Source organism: Rhipicephalus sanguineus, chromosome 8 (genome assembly GCF_013339695.2).
Source record: "Rhipicephalus sanguineus isolate Rsan-2018 chromosome 8, BIME_Rsan_1.4, whole genome shotgun sequence".
NCBI lineage: Eukaryota > Metazoa > Arthropoda > Arachnida > Ixodida > Ixodidae > Rhipicephalus > Rhipicephalus sanguineus.
Genome location: NC_051183.1, coordinates 8,665,960 through 8,685,826, shown reverse-complemented (window position 1 = coordinate 8,685,826; position 19,867 = coordinate 8,665,960). Strand labels below are relative to the sequence as shown.

At 46.3% G+C, this 19,867-nt stretch overlaps 1 protein-coding gene across 2 annotated transcripts in view; it reads left to right on the top strand.

Moving 5' to 3' along the window:
- Nucleotides 1-19,867, top strand: part of LOC119401291 (uncharacterized) — a 51,374-nt gene that overhangs the window by 30,605 nt on the left and 902 nt on the right. For both annotated transcript variants that reach the window (XM_037667984.2, XM_037667983.2), the window contains exons 16-27: nucleotides 3,102-3,250; nucleotides 3,374-3,598; nucleotides 4,484-4,631; nucleotides 5,252-5,362; nucleotides 6,030-6,193; nucleotides 12,420-12,564; nucleotides 13,612-13,881; nucleotides 15,017-15,295; nucleotides 15,990-16,178; nucleotides 16,814-17,067; nucleotides 18,045-18,204; nucleotides 18,919-19,065. In XM_037667984.2, coding sequence (XP_037523912.1) covers nucleotides 3,102-3,250; nucleotides 3,374-3,598; nucleotides 4,484-4,631; nucleotides 5,252-5,362; nucleotides 6,030-6,193; nucleotides 12,420-12,564; nucleotides 13,612-13,881; nucleotides 15,017-15,295; nucleotides 15,990-16,178; nucleotides 16,814-17,067; nucleotides 18,045-18,204; nucleotides 18,919-19,065 — 2,241 coding nt within the window. The remainder of the gene's footprint in view (nucleotides 1-3,101; nucleotides 3,251-3,373; nucleotides 3,599-4,483; nucleotides 4,632-5,251; nucleotides 5,363-6,029; nucleotides 6,194-12,419; nucleotides 12,565-13,611; nucleotides 13,882-15,016; nucleotides 15,296-15,989; nucleotides 16,179-16,813; nucleotides 17,068-18,044; nucleotides 18,205-18,918; nucleotides 19,066-19,867) is intronic.

Sequence of the window (19,867 nt, the reverse complement as noted above, 5' to 3'; positions counted from 1 at the left end):
ACCGCATTCTTATCTGCGATTTCGCTTCTTATTCTTGACAACTTCTCCCTTAATATTCGCCATTATAACCATTAAAAACCACCGCGGAAAGACGCGGTCAGCGCGGCTGGCGCGCTTTGGCTCCCGTTCCTTGCCTATGGCAAGATGGCCGCCGCGCGCGCGGCGCGGCTTCACTGCGGCCCATTGGTAAGTATAGGCGGCCTCCACTCCAGCAAGTTTTATTTAAACCTCCTTGGTTACATGATCGCCAACAGCGCTGCACATCGGAGATGCACCAGCAATAAATCATACGTATTGGGGCGCTCGTCGCAGGCAGATATCGTGCCTCCGTGTAGTTACGATGTTTATCGCTCCTGTTGGCAACGTTTTTAGCTATACGAACGCAGCAGAAATGTGGAAAACGAGTTATTTTATGCATAATCGAATCGCATATTCGAATTTTCCGAATATTCGAAGTTATCGAATATTCGAAACTTTTCGAATGCACGATTTTCTAATCGAATACGAATATTTCGAATGTAATATTCGACGAATATTCGAAACTTTCGAATATTCGCACACCCCTATTCATTTGGGTTGTGCAAGGCGCGCGTCAGCGCGCAGCGGTGAGTGCAAAAAATAAACGAAGCGAGTGTGGGTATAGCTTTTCAACTCTGCATTGCGTGGTACCTTCGAGAAGGCTGTTGGGCAACGACATAAACTGGCGCTGTCTTCCAGCTACATTTATTGAAAAGCACGTAGCCTGCTTTTACACATGCGCGCACGTTATCAACTGGAGGAGGAGAGGTTGAGGAGAGGAAAAGACGCAACTTCTGCGCCTGTCGCGGAATGTGGAGAGGGTAATAAAGATGTGCAGAGGAGAAATGGCGTCCGTGGCTGAGGGCGTGGTGGGCGGCTTCTATAGCCGGTTGTCCTGTCCAGCGTCCTCAAGGAAGCGAACAACTGCCTTGAAGACCTGTATGTGGTGCTGTGCAGGGCTTGTGTGGCCGCGGGTAGACCCTGGCGACGGAGTGCGGCGAGCAAGGCGGCTGTTATCAACTACTCGAGACGCACGGGCGACCAAAAAATGCCGCACTTCTTTGTCAGTTATATACACACTTGGAGTATTTACTCAGTTAACACCGGATTAGGTAATCTCACATAAGGAAATTTGGTGTTAAAGTGCTCAAAATGCGTATATAATTGAAAAAAAAAAAAAGATGAAATTGGGGAAGCCGTGCGCGCTAGTGGTGCTCAGTAGCAGCGAAGCTAGCTTGCACTAGTGGTGTGCAAGGCTGGAAGCAACAGCGGAGGAGCGAGTGCTCGGACTCCCGCGGAGGAAGCTGACCTCCCAAGCCCGTGTCCCTTCTCCGCTTAAACGACATGGGTTTGGCGGTAACTCGTCACGTGACTAGCGTTACGTGATTTTACGTCACGTTCCCCTCTTTCTTTTCCTTTTTCCTCTTTGTTTCTATCTTTTTATATATTTCCTTTCTATGTCTGTCTTTCTTTCTGTCCTTTTGTTTCCGTCTCTCTCTCTGTACACGTTCTCTCGGCCATCAGAGTTATTGCATCCCACGCAGGAGAAATCGCTGCAGCGGGAGAGCGCGCGCCGGGCGCTCGTGTTAGGGGAGATGACGAAGCGTGCGCGCCGGCATGATGAGCTTCGCTGTTAAGTGCAGTTTTGTTTGGTCACCCATGCGTCTCGAGTGATAACATGCGCGCATTTATAAAAGCTGGCTTGGCGCTTTTCAATAAATCAGCGCCAGTCTATGTCGTTTCCTCCATTTGTCTTTGTTTCGTCGCGTTGCATATACTTACTACATATCTAGAAAGGCACCCTCAGTCTAGCGGCCTCAGCTGCTCTTCCCGCTCGGTGGAGCAGTCCGTTGAGTCTGACAGCGCTGCCTTCTGCTGCCGTGTGCTGGGATGTGCGATGGATGTGGGCTTCTGTGTACTTGCGCATGACCACATCATGTGGTAGAGGGTTACACATACCTCGCAGTGTGGACGCAGTGTGTGACTGACCTTTGCGCACGATGAAAGCACTCGGCTGATATTCGAGAGCCCACAGTGAACCCTAATGTATCGAACTCGCAAAAAAACGGGAATTCGATATATCGTATAATTCTTTGTAAAGCTTTTAATGCCGTATTTTCGGTGCGAATTTCGGTGTGTAGGTCGGCTTCACAGCACTAGATCCCGATAGTGCTAGGTAAACGGCTTCACGGCAATAAACGGAAATTTCTTTCTTTCCTTCTTTGTTCCTTTCTTTCTTTCTTTTTGAAGTTTGTTGTTAGGAGTACGGCTTATACGCAGGGGCGACTTATACGTGAGAAAATACGGTATCGATGTAAACAGCGTTTCAATGTCTTCATACGCAGCTGTGCGTACTCGTCGGGCGCCGGAAGCGTCTATTCTGCCTCGGCCCTAATGTTGGCCTTGCTTTTCGATATTATACTAGCATGCTTCTCGGGATGCTGTACACAGCTCTGACGTCAGTATGCTTTTCTCTACGTTCGACTGTGTTGAATACGTCTGCCTTGCAGATAACAGCCAGGTTCTTCCGTTCTACGGTAGCCACTGCGTTAACAAAAACGAAATCAAGGGAGCGGAGAAGCGAGCGGGGACTTCGCATGATGGGCGCGACGGCGAATAATCGTGGGAGAAAGCACACGATGGCGAGCAGTAGTTTCTACGCGTTCTACATGGCGCGCTCTTAATCACACCGCTCATCCTCTAATGGGTGCGGTCAACTTTCTATCCGTGCGGGAAAACCAACTTCTTGAGGTGCTTCGCAGCGGCAGATGTTCGATATATCAAGTGTTCCGGCTATTTTTGTTCGATGTAGCCGTAAATTTTCCCATGTATTGACGCTAAAGCATTGTCTTGATCGAAAATAATTTAATGTAAAGGATAATTCGATTTACCCGAGTGCGGTACAGTCGGGTGTGACTGTATTTTGATCTGTATAGCGTCTTCTAGACTGTTCGTACACCCTTCATGTTGCACCATACTTCACCATTTCGCTTTTTCCTCGTAATTGTGGTAGTTATGCATAGTTGAGCATCATTAACCTGCACGACTACAATAATGGCCTGATGGCTATATCTAATTTTCAGGACATTACCATTTTGCTCGTGATGTGAAGGTGCTTGGAGATCTGCCGCACCTGGGTCACATAAACGGCGTTGATCTGTCCGTGCTCGACACCCTGATCGCCAAGCTGGACCGGGAGAACGTCATTCAGTCTGACCTGGAGTTTCACGGTGTACGTTTGGCAGCCTCTTATTGGTATACCTTCAAGTAGAATCGTAAAGCTCGATTTCTAAGGATGTTTGAATGCTCTCGTATGTAATAAATCACTGCTTCAAGCGCCTTCATCCCCGTGCAGGTGACAGAAGTTGGCACGGACCTCAACGTGGAAGGTCTTCTCAACGGCCACAAGCTCCGACATCTGAGGGATCAGGCGATATGCACTGCCAGGCATCACGAGCTCACGGCCACCAAGATCATCCGGGGTCCCGTTAACATGTTCCATTCCATCGAGGTTCGCCACTTTCAGAACAGGAGCCTCACTTCTTTCCTCGAAGACATCGTCTTCGTTGACGGTCACTTTGTAAGCACTTCCGTTCGTCTCATTCTAACCTGACATTTTCTTAAGAGCAATTGTACTCGCATATACCAATCGATTTTTTTTTCGCATAGTGTGCAGGTTTTTGTTTGTGGAGGACTTTCTTCTGTTTATTTTCTACGTTTATTCTTTTAAACCAATGGTGTTTTTTGTAGTATTGTTGGTGTTATGTATCTACCACTTTTCGAAAACAATGTTCTGCGCAAAATAAGTCTTTCCATTGTATCCCTGCAAAATTTCGAGCTCTTGTCCAATTGTCGCATAAATCATAGCGCAGTAATGCAGTAGTTGGTTAATAAAACGTCGAAGTAACAACGCCTACATTATACACCAAAAGAGCAGTAAAATGCCCAATAAGACAAGGTGCGTGCACTTTAAACAGGCGTGACTAAGCATACCACCAGGGACCTGCGTATGAAATAGATGTTCAGGGTTTGATCTGTCGGAATAAATTTAAAAAAGATCGGCGGCCGGGTAACGCAGTGCCGGACGCCACAGGCGGTGTTCGCTACCGTATTCATGGTTTGCGCTTTTTCATATTGTAGCGCAATGGAATTAAATGTCGACCACCTAGCCCAGGAACAAGTTATCATAAGCTCTCATTGCCATGGGCGTGCGCAGGCTTATGTCAATGTATGGCGCTATTATTATGGCGCTACATTATGTCAATGTATGGCGCTGACATTGCGCCCCCCCCCCCCCCCCCGAGTTGCAGCGCCTCTCCTCCCTATTATGTCAATGCGTGGGGCTGACCTTGCGCCCCCCCCCCCCCTCTTAGGTGAAAAGGGGAGGGGCTATGTTCATTGCGTTCATGATACAGCTTGCTTTTGTTAAATCGCTTCTCATGCTTTGTCTATGCTGTGATTGCAGATGACTGCACCGAAGATATTCACTGACGTGCTCATGGAAGGAAGCGTGAAAACTAACAATGCTCACTTCGATCAACTCGTCAACGGCATCCCCATCAACACAGTGCTCTCTGACGCCGTCTGGGGAAATGGGATGTGCCAACTCTTTGGTAACTATATTTTATACAAGTAAAATCTCCCTTGCTATAAATCTCCATTTCGGCAGACCTTAGGTTGCATACCAGCAACCCCCAACGGCCCCCCCCCCCTGTCTACGCCCCTGCATACGAGGGTTTATTGGTCAACATCCAGCTCGTAATAAGATCACGTGCTACGTGACGCACGCTGGCAACAAGTGTTCCACACTCGCAATCATGTCTGCGAGCGGCGCTGGCTAACACTTTCAGGTTTACGCAAGCATAAATACCCAATAAACTGGAGGTGAAACAGACCGACACTGTAGCTCAGTTGGTAGAGCATAGGATGCGTCATTCGAAGGTTGTAGGTTCGGTCGCTTCCTACGGCAAGTTGATTTTTCATCCACTTTAATTCCTTTCCATTTTGTCATAACTACTATACTACAGTTAAAAATATACAAGTAATGTCCCCTATACATTCCTTAGTTCCATGGTCTTGGTTTCATTAGGTCCTCTGAAACCTGTAGCTGATCGGGATGGAATGTCAATTCATGCATGTTCATGTCCGTATGCATGTATTCAAAATGTGGGTCGTATATGCGCCTGAATTTGTCGAATCATTTTTTTATTCCGTTTTTCTTTTCTTTTTTCAGGAGACAACGTCTTCGCAGACTCTTTTACTGTTACAAAGGACTTGACCGTTCTCGGCCGTTTAAATGGACTTCGTATTCCCGACGATCTGCTGCAGCTTTGCCACAACAAAGGTACGACATGAGCGTCTACATTTTCTTAAATGGCGCCGCTTCTTTGAGACGTCAACGTGCCTAGCTGGTAAATAATGCTACACTGTGCACGATGTTCCAAATTCTAAATCCCTAAGGTCTCGTGACCCACCGTGGTAGCTATCAAGATTTCGCACTGCTAAGCTTGAGGGCGCGGATTCGATTCCCGGCAAAGGCGGCCCCATTTCGATCGGTGCGAAACGCAAAGAACACCTGTGTGCTTAGACTAAGGTGCACCTCCAGGTGGTCGAAATTAAATCCGTCTCTCACTACGGCGTGCCTCGTACCTTGGATTCGGCACGTAACACCCCAGCAATTTTTATAATTAACGCCTCGCGGGTGCCCGATCGCGTCTTTCTGGAAATGAAGTCTGTCAGTGCAGAAGCACGGCCGCTATTGCGCAGTGTCTTGTCCTTTCTCGGTCAGTGCCACAGGCAAGCGAGAAGTTGATGAGGGTGCCTTGTTATCGAAAGTTTTTATGTAATCTTTTCTGACGCATTTGCATAACCAGCGGTCACATCTACAAGTTGGAGCATAGCGTGTGGTCCCAGTTTTGACAGAAAGCACTCGGTGAAATATTTTAGCCGCGCAGCAAATGACCAGTTCAATGCACTGTCTACGAAGCACTTACTCCAATAATTCTTCCCAGCCTGCCCGGAGCAATACCTGGATAGTCCGGTGTTCGAGAACGTCCAGGTTCCGGGCCATCTTCCCGTCTCTGGCACAGTCAACGGACACTCCCTCCCTCACGTGCTCGAAGATACCCTGTTCGTCACCACGAACCAAACCGTGCGGGGAACCAAGCATCTCGAGGTAAGCCACCGCGTCTACTTCACGTCGAGGTACAAATATTAGTTTCAATTTCGACGAAACTATCGTACTATTGGCAGGGTTGACCAAACGAGCTTGTTTGTACGTCTGTTTGTAGCGTAGGTAAAACAAGGACACAGAAAGGTCGACGCTGACGGTCACTTTTCCCGTTTGATGAGGTAGATAAGGCTTTCACGTTTGGTCGCGGGATCGAATCCCGGCTGCGGCGGCCGCATTTTGGGTGGGGGCGAAAATGATTGAGCCCCGCGTACTTAGATTTAGGTGCCGGTTAAAGAATCCCAGGTGGTCGAAATTTCCGAAGCCCTTCACTACGGCGTCCCTCGTAATCATATCTTGGTTTTGGGACGTTAAACCCCAACAATTGAGCTTTCACTTTTTACACGGAATTGCATTCGCATTCGGGCTGAAACTCCCGAATGCGAATTTGGATCGGTAAACGCAGATGTGCACTCCTCCTAGATTTCCCACATCACGATACACCTAAACGAAGACTTAATCAGCTCATTATATCTCATTTGTCCACTGTCTAAGGTCATTACTAGAGGCCGGATTTTTAGGCACTAAAAAAGCTCGTTTTAGGCGCCAAAAATAGGCAGGAAAAACAATGTTTAGGCTTCCAAAATCGTAAATATAGGCACAATAAATTTTCACATAAATGCAAATAATTTCAAACGAAGACGTGCGCGACCTCTGTCTACGATAGGAAAACAAAAACGTTATTGCTTAAGATGGCACAAAGGCGCCAACATTTGAACATAGCGTGCGTTGTCCCACACGGTGAGTCGAGTGTTCACTTCAAAATTGGCTAGCGCGAAAATCGACAAGGACTAAGAAGGAACACTGATGTACAGGACAGGCGCTACTCGCAACTAAGCTTTATTCAGAAACGTCTTCCTACATACATACACAGCAGAGTGGCGCGCGCAGGCGCAATGCACATGACAGTCGACAATGCTAATCAGGATCGGGATAGCAAAACATATCCGCATCATAACAAAGTTTCTAAGAACAGTCTTTCCTTACTGCGCAGAACAGAAGTGTCACTGATACATTCACGGTCTTTCTTTTTAATGTGATAAGCCTCGATTAGTTCTCTCGCCAGCGCATTCCCACTTCTGATGCGAATATGTTTTGGTATCCCGATCCTGATTAGCATTGTCGACTGTCATGTGCATTGTGCCTGCGCGCGCCACTCGGCTGTGTATATATGTAGGAAGACGTTTCTGAATAAAGCTTAGTTGCGAGTAGCGCCTGTCCTGTACATCAGTGTTCCTTCTTTGTCCTTGTCGATTTTCGCGCTAGCCAATTTTGAAGATTATGAACCAACTAGCCCAACAACGTATAGTAAGTGTTCACTGTCGAATCAACACACTCCTGAGTGTCTTTCCGGCATGACTGAGAAGTGCCGAGCAGGAGCAGACAGCCAGATTGCTAAAATACCAGAAGGGTGGGATTCATCCCATTGGCCGGGTCAAATTGCGTAGAGCCAATTTCTCCCCTGGCAGTGAACCACTGGCGTAGCCAGGCGGGGGGGAGGGGGGGGGGTTAAACCTTCTCCTCTCCCCCGAAACTTTTCAGTTTTGCGTGTGTGTATATACACGTACACATACAAACGCATGCACGAACATATATAAAGTATATATGGTTGTACCCCCACCCCCGAAAAAGGTTTCTGGCTACGCTACTGCATTGAACACTTTAAGAAGTAAATTACAAACAAAACAAAAGCTGCGTGCAGTTCACATTTCTCTTTTCTATTTTTTTGCTCTTTACTCTCCTTTCCGCTGACGGCTCTGAGAGGTTTCGCATTCGCCAGCCGCTCGGGCCATGTCAGCGTGGCGGCGAATGCTCGCCGGTGTGTCCCGCTTCACTGCTGCCAGCGGTTGTTGGTTGACCTAGAGGACTATAGGTTGAACCCCATAGTTCCCAACAGTCAATCTTACGCGGCAACATGAATAATGGTCTCAAACAGCACCCGGGAGCGAAACTTGAGGCTAAATAGCCTTCATATAAGCGCCATTTTGAAAATAGGCATTTATAGGCATTTGTAAGCATTTAGGCACGGAAGCCAAAAATATTCATTTATAGGCACTATAAAAACACTATAAAAGCCCTTCTTAACCTCTAATTCATGCTCATGTGTCAAAATGGCGCGATAGGAGCGCAAGGAACAAAATAGGCATTTGCCTAAAATCCGGTCTCTAGTCATGACTCAAGACCCTTGAGTTCAAAGAAACGCTTGGGCCCATGACCAACAGCCTTGCAGAAGTGCGCTTTGAAAGCATAAAATATTTTTCTTGCAGACATCATTGTTCGAAATTATTTTTTAACATCACTGTGTATGTAAATGCGATTGTTGATTATTTTGTCTTGACTATTATGTTACGCCTACATGTAATTCACGTACGTGCCACACGCTGACTAGACGTTCCTGTTGGGTGGCAACAGGGCTGGGCAAAGATACTTTGAAATTGTATCGCGATACGATACACGATACTCAGGCAAGAAGTATTGGAGATACAGATACAAGATACTGCCGCAATAATTGTATCCGATACGATACTTGGCAATTGTATCTTAAGATACTTCGATACATTCTCAAATTTGTTATTATAGATCCATATAATGTAGCAGCAAACGCCTATACACGAAAATGTCTGCTTGAAAATTTCTTAACTCTGACCTATTTTGTTTCACTCGAATAAAATGTCTGTTAGTATCTCAAAAGCTTTGCCCTTCTTGCTCAAAGTACATTAGTTTCCTTCCAAAACAACTTATTGGGGCTTGTTTTAGCTTCTTCACAGGACAACTCTTTATACACTTCGCTGACAGCGGTTCTTGCTTGTCATTTTTGCAATTGATGGGAGTCGCTGCTCAGCTTGCCGACAAGCTAGCGGGTTGCCATATAATCAAAATAACGTCAATAAGAAGCCTTCGCGCGACGGCGCAAATATCGGTGTGGACTTTTACCTTCTCCGTAATAGAGAGTTTTGCACAATACTGTATATCCGGACAGGTGTACAGCAGCAACAACGCTGGGGATGGAGGGGGGGGGGGGGCAGAGAACGCATGGTGCATACGGGGTTTGAGACCGTTCGCTATCGGCCCGGCCAGCACATATGACAGTCTCCGTCCCATTTCTTTTTGTTCTCTAAATAAGTATGTTCGTGAGCTACACAGGCGTGACAGGTCTCAAGCATTTCTTTCGTGAAGAACATGTGGTGACCATGTGCTGAAACATGACCGTGGAACAAAAACTATATTTCAATCCGCGTCCAGATTTGACTCGTTGTGTACATCGGTATCGATGTTTCTCGAATCCTGACTCCAAGTCCCCTTCATAAATGACCCATATATGAGATATGAGAAAGGCTTCCTTTCAAATGGCGACGTCATTTTGTTCAAACTGTCTCCGACCCCACCATCTTCACTGTCCCGGTCCTTGGAGCTAGATTTCGCGACTGCGGCCCGCCGGCTATAAGCTGAATTTGAGGCCCCTGGTGTATACGAAGATGACGTAAAACTGCAAAGAACTTCTATGTTCTACTTAGCTGCTGGCGTAAGGGATTCTTTGTTCATATACTCACTAACGTGCAATCTTTTAGCAATGTTTCTTCAACGAGAGAACATGTGCAACACAGAAATGTCTCAGACGTATTGTATAGTTGCACAAAGCGTTGCAAGACACCGCCGCTATTCGAGCTATTGCCTCCTATAGCTCCCATTAGGTAGCGATTAGTAATACGAAAAATATTTAAGGCCTAAAACAGGAAAACAAATATAAGTAAAATGGAGAGGTGGTTGTGTATCAAGCATTCACATTGAATGAGTACAGAAACACAATACAGACGGCGCCCTCAATAGCTATGATCATGAAGTATCGTCAGCTTACCTGTTGAGATAAGAAAATTTAGTGCCTATGGAAAATTGCCTGAAACAGCTCGTTGGAACGCTCATGAGTGAAACGGAGCACTCAGTAAAACATTTCTCGAATCCCCTTCATAACATCTTTAGGATGGCTCCTAATGATTTCCATTATTATAATGCAAACTCAATTTCGCTATTTTCCTAAGCGGCAAGCAGAATATTTTGTACTGAATACTCAATGCACGCCCTCATAATATATTTGTTTTCAAAATCGCCTTGGCAAAGTGTAAATGTGTAAACAGTAGTGGAAATAAAGCAGACAGAATAACAGAGAGCTGAGCTAGTTGGTAAGTATTCATTCTAAAAAGACAGGGCGTGCAAACACGGACACAAGAAAGAAGTCAGGACACCACAAACGCCGACTAACAACTGAAGAGACGCAGTACGGCCGAAAATAAGGAAGGCACGAAAACTTATCTGCGCATGCCCATGCAACAGGCGAAGCTATCAATCCGGCACGCGTGGCGGTCTACGTGGAAGATAACTGTTAAGGCATTTGATTTCATCTTTATGCCCCGCCACGGTGGTCTAGTGGTTATGGCGCTCGGCTGCTGACCCGAAGGTCGCGGGATTGAATCCCGGCCGCGGCGGCTGCATTTTCGCTACCACTATTCTCGATATGCCATGCTTCAATCATCAGGCGCGTTTCTTCATTTCTATGCCGGTATAACACTGCGCATTCATCGAATTTTGGCGTGCACTTACAATCTCGACAATGTAAAGATAGAATAGAAGGTGAGCCTCCTGTTAGCGATCTCTTATGTTCCAACAACCTCTGGTTGATGCATCGGCCCGTCTGTCCTACGTAGAAGCGGCCGCAGCTGAAAGGGACCTTATACACCACACTCGTACGGCAATCAGTGAATTTGTTGGTGTGTTTTACGTAACAAATATCGGTCCGCTTCTTGTCTTTTACTCCCTCATTCTTCCTTTGCACAGCGGCACAAATCTTACCTAGCTTATTGGTAACCGTGAAAACATTAACGCCGTATCTGGTGTCCGTGTTTGCACGCCCTGTCTTTTTAGAATAAAGCAGACAGTTTGAAGAATAAAGCAGAAACCTTATTTTGGGAGCGCGTTACAAAAGACATACTGCAGTGACCAGACCGGAAAAACAGTGCAGAGAGCAAAGTAATGTATGTGATGCAAAATGACAGCTAAGAAAGCACTTGTGCTAATAATCAAATTATGATTTCATAAATTATCTGAATAAATGTAGATGGAAGTGTAAAATACGGTACGCCAAGATACTTTCTGTTAGGTAAACGCTTGCTCTATTAGGTCTAGCATCAGTACCAGTGGTGCTAATATTGTTAGAATCTTATTTGCATATTAATTAATTTATTACATGCAAGTCAAACTTACATCCACAAGATCCTTCAAATCGCTGATATGTTAAATCCACGCGACGCAAAGCAACCCCATTCTTGCACGCATCACAGTGCGTTACGGAGCAAGACGCAAGAAAATCTTCAAAACGTCACTGTAACAACATCAGAATTTGCGCGATAGACGCCTCACGCAGTGGAGTACACGGCGCAGGACAGTGGCTAAGAGTAAGTGTCGCGGCATTGGCGCAACTAAAAAGAAAAAAATCGAAAAAACGAAAGCTACGTGGGTTGGGCGACGTCCGCGTGCTTGTCTTCCTGATCTTCTACCCTCACTGGATGACTCTGGCGTAAAAATAAAATACTCACTGGATGACACTGGCGTAAAAATAAATAACGTCATATTCAGATGGATTAGTGGCACCAGTACCAGCTTGAGAAGCGGAGCTTGGCCAGCAATTATTGTTTCGCACGGTTGTGTTGCGATAGAAGTATCTTAAGATACACGATACATTATCGAATGTATCGGAAATACCGATACAGATACTCGTCTTTCGAGACGTATCGCGATACAGATACAAGATACCCATAGAGTATCTAAGATAGTATCTAAGATACATGTATCTTCGATACTGCCCAGCACTGGGTGGCAATATGTATTTTTTAGACTTGATGCAGCGTCCTGGTGTTATTCAACTTGTATATTCTATATAGTACGTATTTTTTAAGGTTGTGGTGTTACAGCGATAGCGTTGTGACATGTAATTTTCATCCCTGTATGTTGTACATTCGGGCCGTTCAGGAGTTAAGGATTAGTATGTTTATTAGTGCGCCAGCATCTTTTCGTATCATATGAACAAAAATAATTTTCAGCTAAGATATTCACTGCTAAGATATCTTCACTGCTAAGATATTCAGCTAAGATACCTTAACTCTGTTTTCGTATCGTGCAGGTTGTGACGTTCGAACAGAATGTGCTGCCCGATCGCGTCAATGGGAAACGATTCCGTCACGATGTCGTCACTCTGCACACGGCGCAGACTTTGCACGGAAAGCTCTCCTATCGTCACGTGGTCACACCGAACGTGGTCGTCAAAGGTTAGCAGCTGCTCTTCACCCAAAAGGAGCGGCCACTTGTGCTGTTTACATTTGTTGTTGACTGCTGTGACGGTAGTTACACTTGCTTTTCTATATCGCGTTACGAGGAGAGTCCTTGCCGTTGACTGCACATCATACCCGTTCATGCATTTAGCTAGGCTAGTTGGTACTGACTGAATTTTTCCATGATAATAGTGGACACTCAAAGACTACACAGAAAGACTTTCTGTGTAGTCTTCTTAAGTGTTCGCTAATATTATGGAAGCGTATATCATGCCGCATTCACTGCCATAACTCAAGCCATACCATACCTTGTCCTACAATGCAGATAGTCGGTAAGTCGGTTTAAATACTGTGTTTAACCTTCGCCTTTTGGTCAAGTTCCGAGCGATGTTTTCACATTAGATGGAATGTATTAAAATGAACAAAATGTGAACTGCAATTGTGGTGTAGACAGCCTTTACCTATACGGCGTATGTTCGGAGTAGGTGTGGCGATTTCATACGTTATGCAGTCAACGCAGCATGGTTGGAACTCTACTCTGAATTCGTCTTCTAACTAAACATATTCTTTACACTGAGCAATTACACATGATCTGAGCCTACGTACCATGATCTGAATGTTGCCCACAGCATTGGCTATATCAACCTGCAAGAGGAATGGGTTGATACATGCTATTTCCTCTGTTTCTGTACATAAGCGATGCTTATGGTATACAAATAGCCGGTATCGCGTAAATACCGCGCAGTGGTGAGTTGTATTGCAAACATCTGCGTGCGGAAAATCTTCACTTATGGTCGCAACCGACAGAGTAATCTGGCTTTCTGTGCGAACGATGTTTTTGTTATGCGAATAATCTAAGCTTGATTCTGTCCCTGTTTAAGACAGCTTCGTTACATATGTTTGCATGTGGAGGCCAATGCTGATATTCATGCTAGTGATTCGCGTACCTTATGGCTACGATGCCTAACGTCGCGTTTGGCGACACGGACATATCGCTATGGCGTATCAATGTCGTTTATTTCTTTCTCACTTCCTAATCTCCAGGCCTCATCAACAACGTAAACTTCTTGAGCCTCGTGCGAAGCACGGTGCTGCTGAACGTGCCCCAGACCATAGCCGCTCCGCTAGCCCTGAACAACGTAGTGGTTCGCCACAACATCCGGCACGTGGGCACACTCAACGACGTCCACCTCGATCAGCTTGCTCGGGAAGTGTCCCGCTTCGAGCACGCTGCCGCACAGCTGGGACGCTCCTTGGACCACAGAATAGCCAAGCACGAAAGCCTTCTCAACCAACTGTCCTGCTTCCTCACCGGTACGTCCATGCTTGCATGCACATCTTCAGTGTTTCACGAGTACTTAAAGGGACACTAAAGAGACCAGTGATTTTTCTCATATAAGTAAATTATGCTCTTTCACAGTCCGCCTGATTCATTTTCCTGTGATGCCGTTTTGGTAGAGGCCAGGACTACCGGCATTGCCAGAACGAAATCCTCCGAGAACAAGAGGCGTTCCGCGACTTTCCAGCTAGGAGAAAGGCACATGCGCCGTGGCATCGTGAAAAAGGCGGATTCCAAAATCTCCACGCTTGCAGCGAGACGACGCGCAAAAGAAAATGCGGGTGGCGACGCTACCTTGAGATTACCGCCCCAAACGCAGTGAAGTCAGATTTTGACGGCGTCTACTAGGCCCTACGTAGTTCCTAATTTATAAAAATGAAGTACCTCTGAGGGGGCCTGAGACTTTAACATACCAAGCTTCAGGAAATTTCGGCGAGCCTATGTCGCCAAAGTACGAAAAATACTTTGAAATTCGTGATGTCACGTGCGGAAATTTCGGCACAAAATTTGAAAATGAGACCTTTACCTTGGTTTTCCTCCCTATTAATAAACCTATGATGGCGGAATGAACATTAGTTTTCAGAGTGCATTTTATCAATATTGTGAGCACATTATTCACAGCCTCCGTCCTTCATTTTCTTCACTTGTATATAATCACTGTGGGCGCCTTCTTCGTTCGAAGAATTGGTCAGGCGGCCCTGCTGAATAAAAGGCGTCGAGCCCACGACATTACTGCAGTCTTGCAATATAAACATTCGTTGTCTTACTTTAGTGTACCTTTAAGGCGAAATCGTTCTCATTCGATGGTGACCTTGAAAAAATCTCGGCGTGAGCGCGAGACGGTCAAAAAATATCACGTGAGCTCCATCCGTGTATTTCACAAATATTTGTTTAAAAATATTCACATGGTAATATCAATTTCGAAACATCGTTAACACACCTCAACCTACCAAATTCACCTGAATGTTCGAGGAACGGTACATGTATAGACCGTTTGTTGCATCTATTGCTTTGCATATGTGTCATTTGTAACGAGCTTTTGCAAATTCACTACTCATTACCAGGTCGCTTATTAAGTTCTTACAAACTTCGCTTCGCCGCCCACCTCAGATTCTTACTCGGCCGTTGATTACTTCGTCCTACACCAATACCTGGACGTGGAGGCCACGACTGTGGACACTGCGCCCGGCGTCGGCTTCCTGCGCCTGCTGGACAACCATGGCGGCGACGCCGTGGCACAGGCGTTCCACTTCGCCTGGAGCCAGCAAGAAGGCGGCACGTGGCGACTGCAGGGCGTCGTCTCTGCCGACGAAGGCGAGCGCGTCTACTTCACGCTCGAAGGGCGACTCCTCTGGCTCGAGCTCCCTCTGCCGGACAGCAACACCGGACGTATGTAGCTCTGGTGCTTTGTTTCCGAAAGACTAATTCGAATACAGTGTATTAAGCATATCTGCGTATACAAGGGCATATAAAAGCCTGTGCAAAAGCGTTATGGCTAGAGATCTTCTCACCTTTAAACTCCCATGACTCGACGAGTATATTGTCAAGTTTTCCTGGCTCATTGCGATTTCAAGCATTTGGGTTTTCGTAAAGGAGCAGTACACGACAGTGGCTTTTACAGCAACGTTGGAGACAACTTGCAGCAAATTGTTGAGCCGTTACATAATCTACGGCTTTCATCGCAACACCCCACCCCTCCCTCGCCCGTTGGTCGAGTCCAAAAGATAACACGCTTCACTAGCACAATGGATGAAAAAAAAAATGAAAATTAAGCAATGGCGTGCTTCTCACAATGGTGTGCCTTTGGGCTCTGGCTTTCCGGGAGTAAAGATGGGAAGCAAGCGGTTCTTGGAATGCAACGTCAAGGGCCTTCGGCCGCCATTATCGTCAAAAACCTGCTTAGTCATAACCTGCTCTTTAAACAATGACGGTACTGTTCCGACTGAGTATGGGGCAGAATTTGCCCCCTCCCCCGCTTGCGCACGCCTATGTTTGCAACGTCGTACATGTGTTCTTGCTGCTGGAGGAATGGGGCACAGCTGTCACTTCGAGTACAAAGAACGCCATTATTCCTCTTCCCCAGGTGCAATCCTGACCGATGGCTTGACGGTGCTCTTCAAATTCGGCGACGTGCTGGCCATGTCGGCTGTTACCAGTACTGGCAACAGCGCGATACTGGCCAGCCTCACCAAGCACGGTGTCCTGGACCTTTTCGCATACTCCTTGCAGAGCTTCGAGCCTACTCTCATCGGCACGATCAATCCAGGAGAAGGTACAGTCGGATTGAGCTTTCCCTAAATGCTTAATGAAGTGTAGCGCTGTCCAAGATAAAAACTGAGCAATACAGCCGTACTTCAGTATAACACTATTAATGGCGATCCATTTAGTATATGCGAAGTGTTGGATATAATGAAATTTCGCTCGCGAATATTATTCAACAAATGTAAGAAAAGGCAGAAGATGGAAGCTCAAAGAGATGAAAAAGTCGTGAACACGGGGTGTCTCTGGAGCCGGCGTTTAGACAAGCGGACTTGTCGTTTTTGACGAGCGTACTTGCCCAGTTTGCAGCCTTGAAGAAAAGTCCGCTTGTCGAAACGTCAGTTGCAGCGACACAACGGGTTTTTCATCCCTTCATATAACAAATATAGGCTCACATCGAACACTGAATCAAATAAGCGTGCTTCCGTGTCGGATACGACTTAGTTACGAAGTTCGACTAGCCTGGTTTTTGCATCGCCTCGTAACTTGTTACTAAACTCTAGAAAAAATGTTGTGGAAGCATGCCAGACTCCGCTGCGAATAGGACATGTAAGTCAGAGCAATTTCAGTTTCGCTCCTTTTGAATCAACTGTGCGAAGTCCACCGTAGCATCACGAATACTGCTCGCATTGGCGTGTATGCTTGCAGGCGCCACTATGGTCAAGCTCCTCTCCCTCGAAGGGTCGTTGTACGTCATCGCCTCCGTGTACGACCACCGAGCCTGCATTACAGAGCGCTACCATTCGTTGGTGTACGCCATGGAAGCAGCGCACAGGTGGCGCCTCGTGCAGACCCTGTACGGTGGAGCGGTCGCCAACGTCTTCTCTCTCCACGGTTTCCTCTACGCCCTGTTCACCGGCTTCGACACGCGCAGCCACTGCGCTGAGCCAAGCTTAGTGAAGGTAAGCATCAATATGAGGCACGAGACAATGCGTGTACACCCCGCCCTTCGCTCAACTCAGCGAAAGACCTATGGATATGGCACCTCGCACTACGTACATTGCGCCTGACTGATGCAATTGGTCATATAGGCGTGCGCAGTGTTCTCCATAAAGGAGCGAACTCTCACTACAGCCCCCCCCCCCCCCCCCCCCCCCCCCGGTCGGGTTCAAAAGAAAACAAGGTTCGCAATGAATGCAAAAGTGAAAATGAAGTGATCACGTGCTTCTCGGTCTCCTTTTGGTCCGCACCTTTCCGGCGGTAAAGGTGGGAACTGAGAACGAGGAAGAAAAACGAGACAACACAGGACAGGGCGCCAGACTTTCAACTAGTTTATTTTCCAGCACATTACCCAAATATATATTTTCATTAATGCGCACAAAGAGGGCACAGCACATGCAAATATCACAGCACTATAAAAAAAAAAAAAACTATCGCACAGTTCTATCTAAAAATAAGCATTGACTCTTGTACAGAGAGACCGAAGGGAAGGAGCACTGACGCATCCATGGATGAGTCTTTGTGCGCATTTCTGGAATATATATTTGGGTGATGTGCGGAAAATAAACTAGTTGAAAGTCCGGCGTCCTATCCTGCAGTGTCTTCTCTCGTTTTTCTTCCTCGTTCTCAGTTGCGCCATAAATATTTCTAAGGTATGCACAAACTTGCCGCCCAACTTTACAATCTGCTAAAGTTCTTGAAATGCAGCATGAGGGGTTCTCGGTCGCCATTGTCAAAAATCTGCATGGCCATAACCATGCGCTCTAAACCATGGCCGGACACGCCCGTCTGAGTAAAGGTATGGGCCTGACTTTACGCCCCCACCCCCTCCGCGCCCATGACCATGCCATTGGGTTGAACGTTAAATTTTAGCGAACACTGTACCAGAGTGTTCTAACACAGAGCCGCATGCACCGTGCGATGTCCGGCGTTCACGCAGGTCTATCGAACCTGCGGCAGGGCGGGGTCTACTTTCGAGCTGTTCCAGACCATCTCCCTGGACTCTGTCTCCAAAGTGGAGCTTGTTCAATACGGAGCGCAGCTGGACGTCTTCATGGCCGCCGCAAACAAAACTTCAATTCAAATCTACACTTTCAACGGTATACTGTCTCTTTTCTTGGTTGTCTTTTCTATTACACGGCTTATTTTCAGGCATGCAGAAGCGCGTGTTCCAAAGCATCGAACAATCGCGTGGCCCAAGTAATTTTCAGTGCACCTCCATTCCTTTCATACTTGCCAATTTCCATGCGGCCTTCGTTAGAAATATCAGTGCCATAACAAGTGAACAAGCAATAAACAAAAGTAATTCTGCCGCCGCAATCGTGATACTGCGATGGCTCTGCCGCGAGTACATCTCGAAACACTTCAATGTATAGTGTTGTGTACTGCATGGCTGCTTCTAACGCCTGTCGATCAGAATCTGCTGCGGTTTCATGCGGAACTGTGCGCTTTGCCGGCCAAGGCGCACGTCGGCGCTTTCTCTTCAAACCAAAAAGCATCGGCAAAAACCTGTAACTGCAGATAAAACCTATACTAGTCGAAGTGAATTTAATTGTGGAACTTGTAACCTTCAAACATGTCCGTAATTCAACATATTTGATAATTGTTTCTGCAAGTCTCTGAAAGGGGGGGCAATTCACGTAGTCGACTGGAGAATGATGCGTGAAGATATATATGCTCGAGCAAAAGGTAGTCATCGCTGCGTTGCTTACTGCTCGCATGAAACTTGTCAATAAATATTGATGTTGAGACGCCACACGTGTGCAAATTTCAACGTCTGTTTAGAAGACTATTAAAAATAAGGACGTTTGTAGGTGAGAGCGGCTTCCAGTTCCACTCGGCGATCGCTGTCCGGTTGGTGACCGACATCAAGATGACGGTGCTCGGAGGCTCCCTCTACCTCATCGTCGCTCAGGGACACAGCACCGCGAAGAGCCTCGTTTACAAGGCTATCACGCTGGGTAATACACCTTGCGTTCTTGCAACTGTTGGCTTCGTGATGGTTGTGAAGGCGATCAAAAAGCGCCATTATATAACTGGGAACGATTAGCGGTGCGTATACTAGAGCTAACAAATTCGATTATTTTGCTTACATATATATATCAATCTGCTTTTCGTGTAAAAAGCATATAATTTATCTATGAGTGGGTAAGCAAAACTTCACGAGGACGTGGAAAGAAAAACTACCTTCAACAGAGATTTTATTTATTTGTGATGTTGCGCTACTCTTTCATGGATGCTAATAAACTAGCCCGCCAACGTGTTTTAGCCACGTAATTTATCACGCAACCACCGTGAATTTTAATTTTGCTTTCAATAACTTTGCGCACCTTTATTGTCAAGAGCGACGTATACATGGAAGTCCGACTTGCGACTGGGATCGCATGTTCATAAACTGACTCAAGCGACTGCATGTTCCAAAACATAAATTAGGCCATCATTACAAACGCATCAATACTGCAGCCCCCGTTTTTTTTTTACTTTCTGCTTTAGCCACAATGGGTCAATAAGCGTTCTCATCAGAAAACTAAATGACACAAAGTTAAGAAGCTATTAGAAGGCCACTGTAGAGCATATATTCTGTGCATTTTTTTCAAGAAAAAAAAATATTGGTGGGTGTCCATATTTTCACCAGAGCTCAGGCGAATGAGTAACGAGCGATTGTTCTGCCTGTAATGCAACAGTGTTAGATGCATTCTTGTCGGTGTACTGGATTATTTTCAGTCCCGAATCGTAACAGGGCGTCATAAATGTCAGAATCTG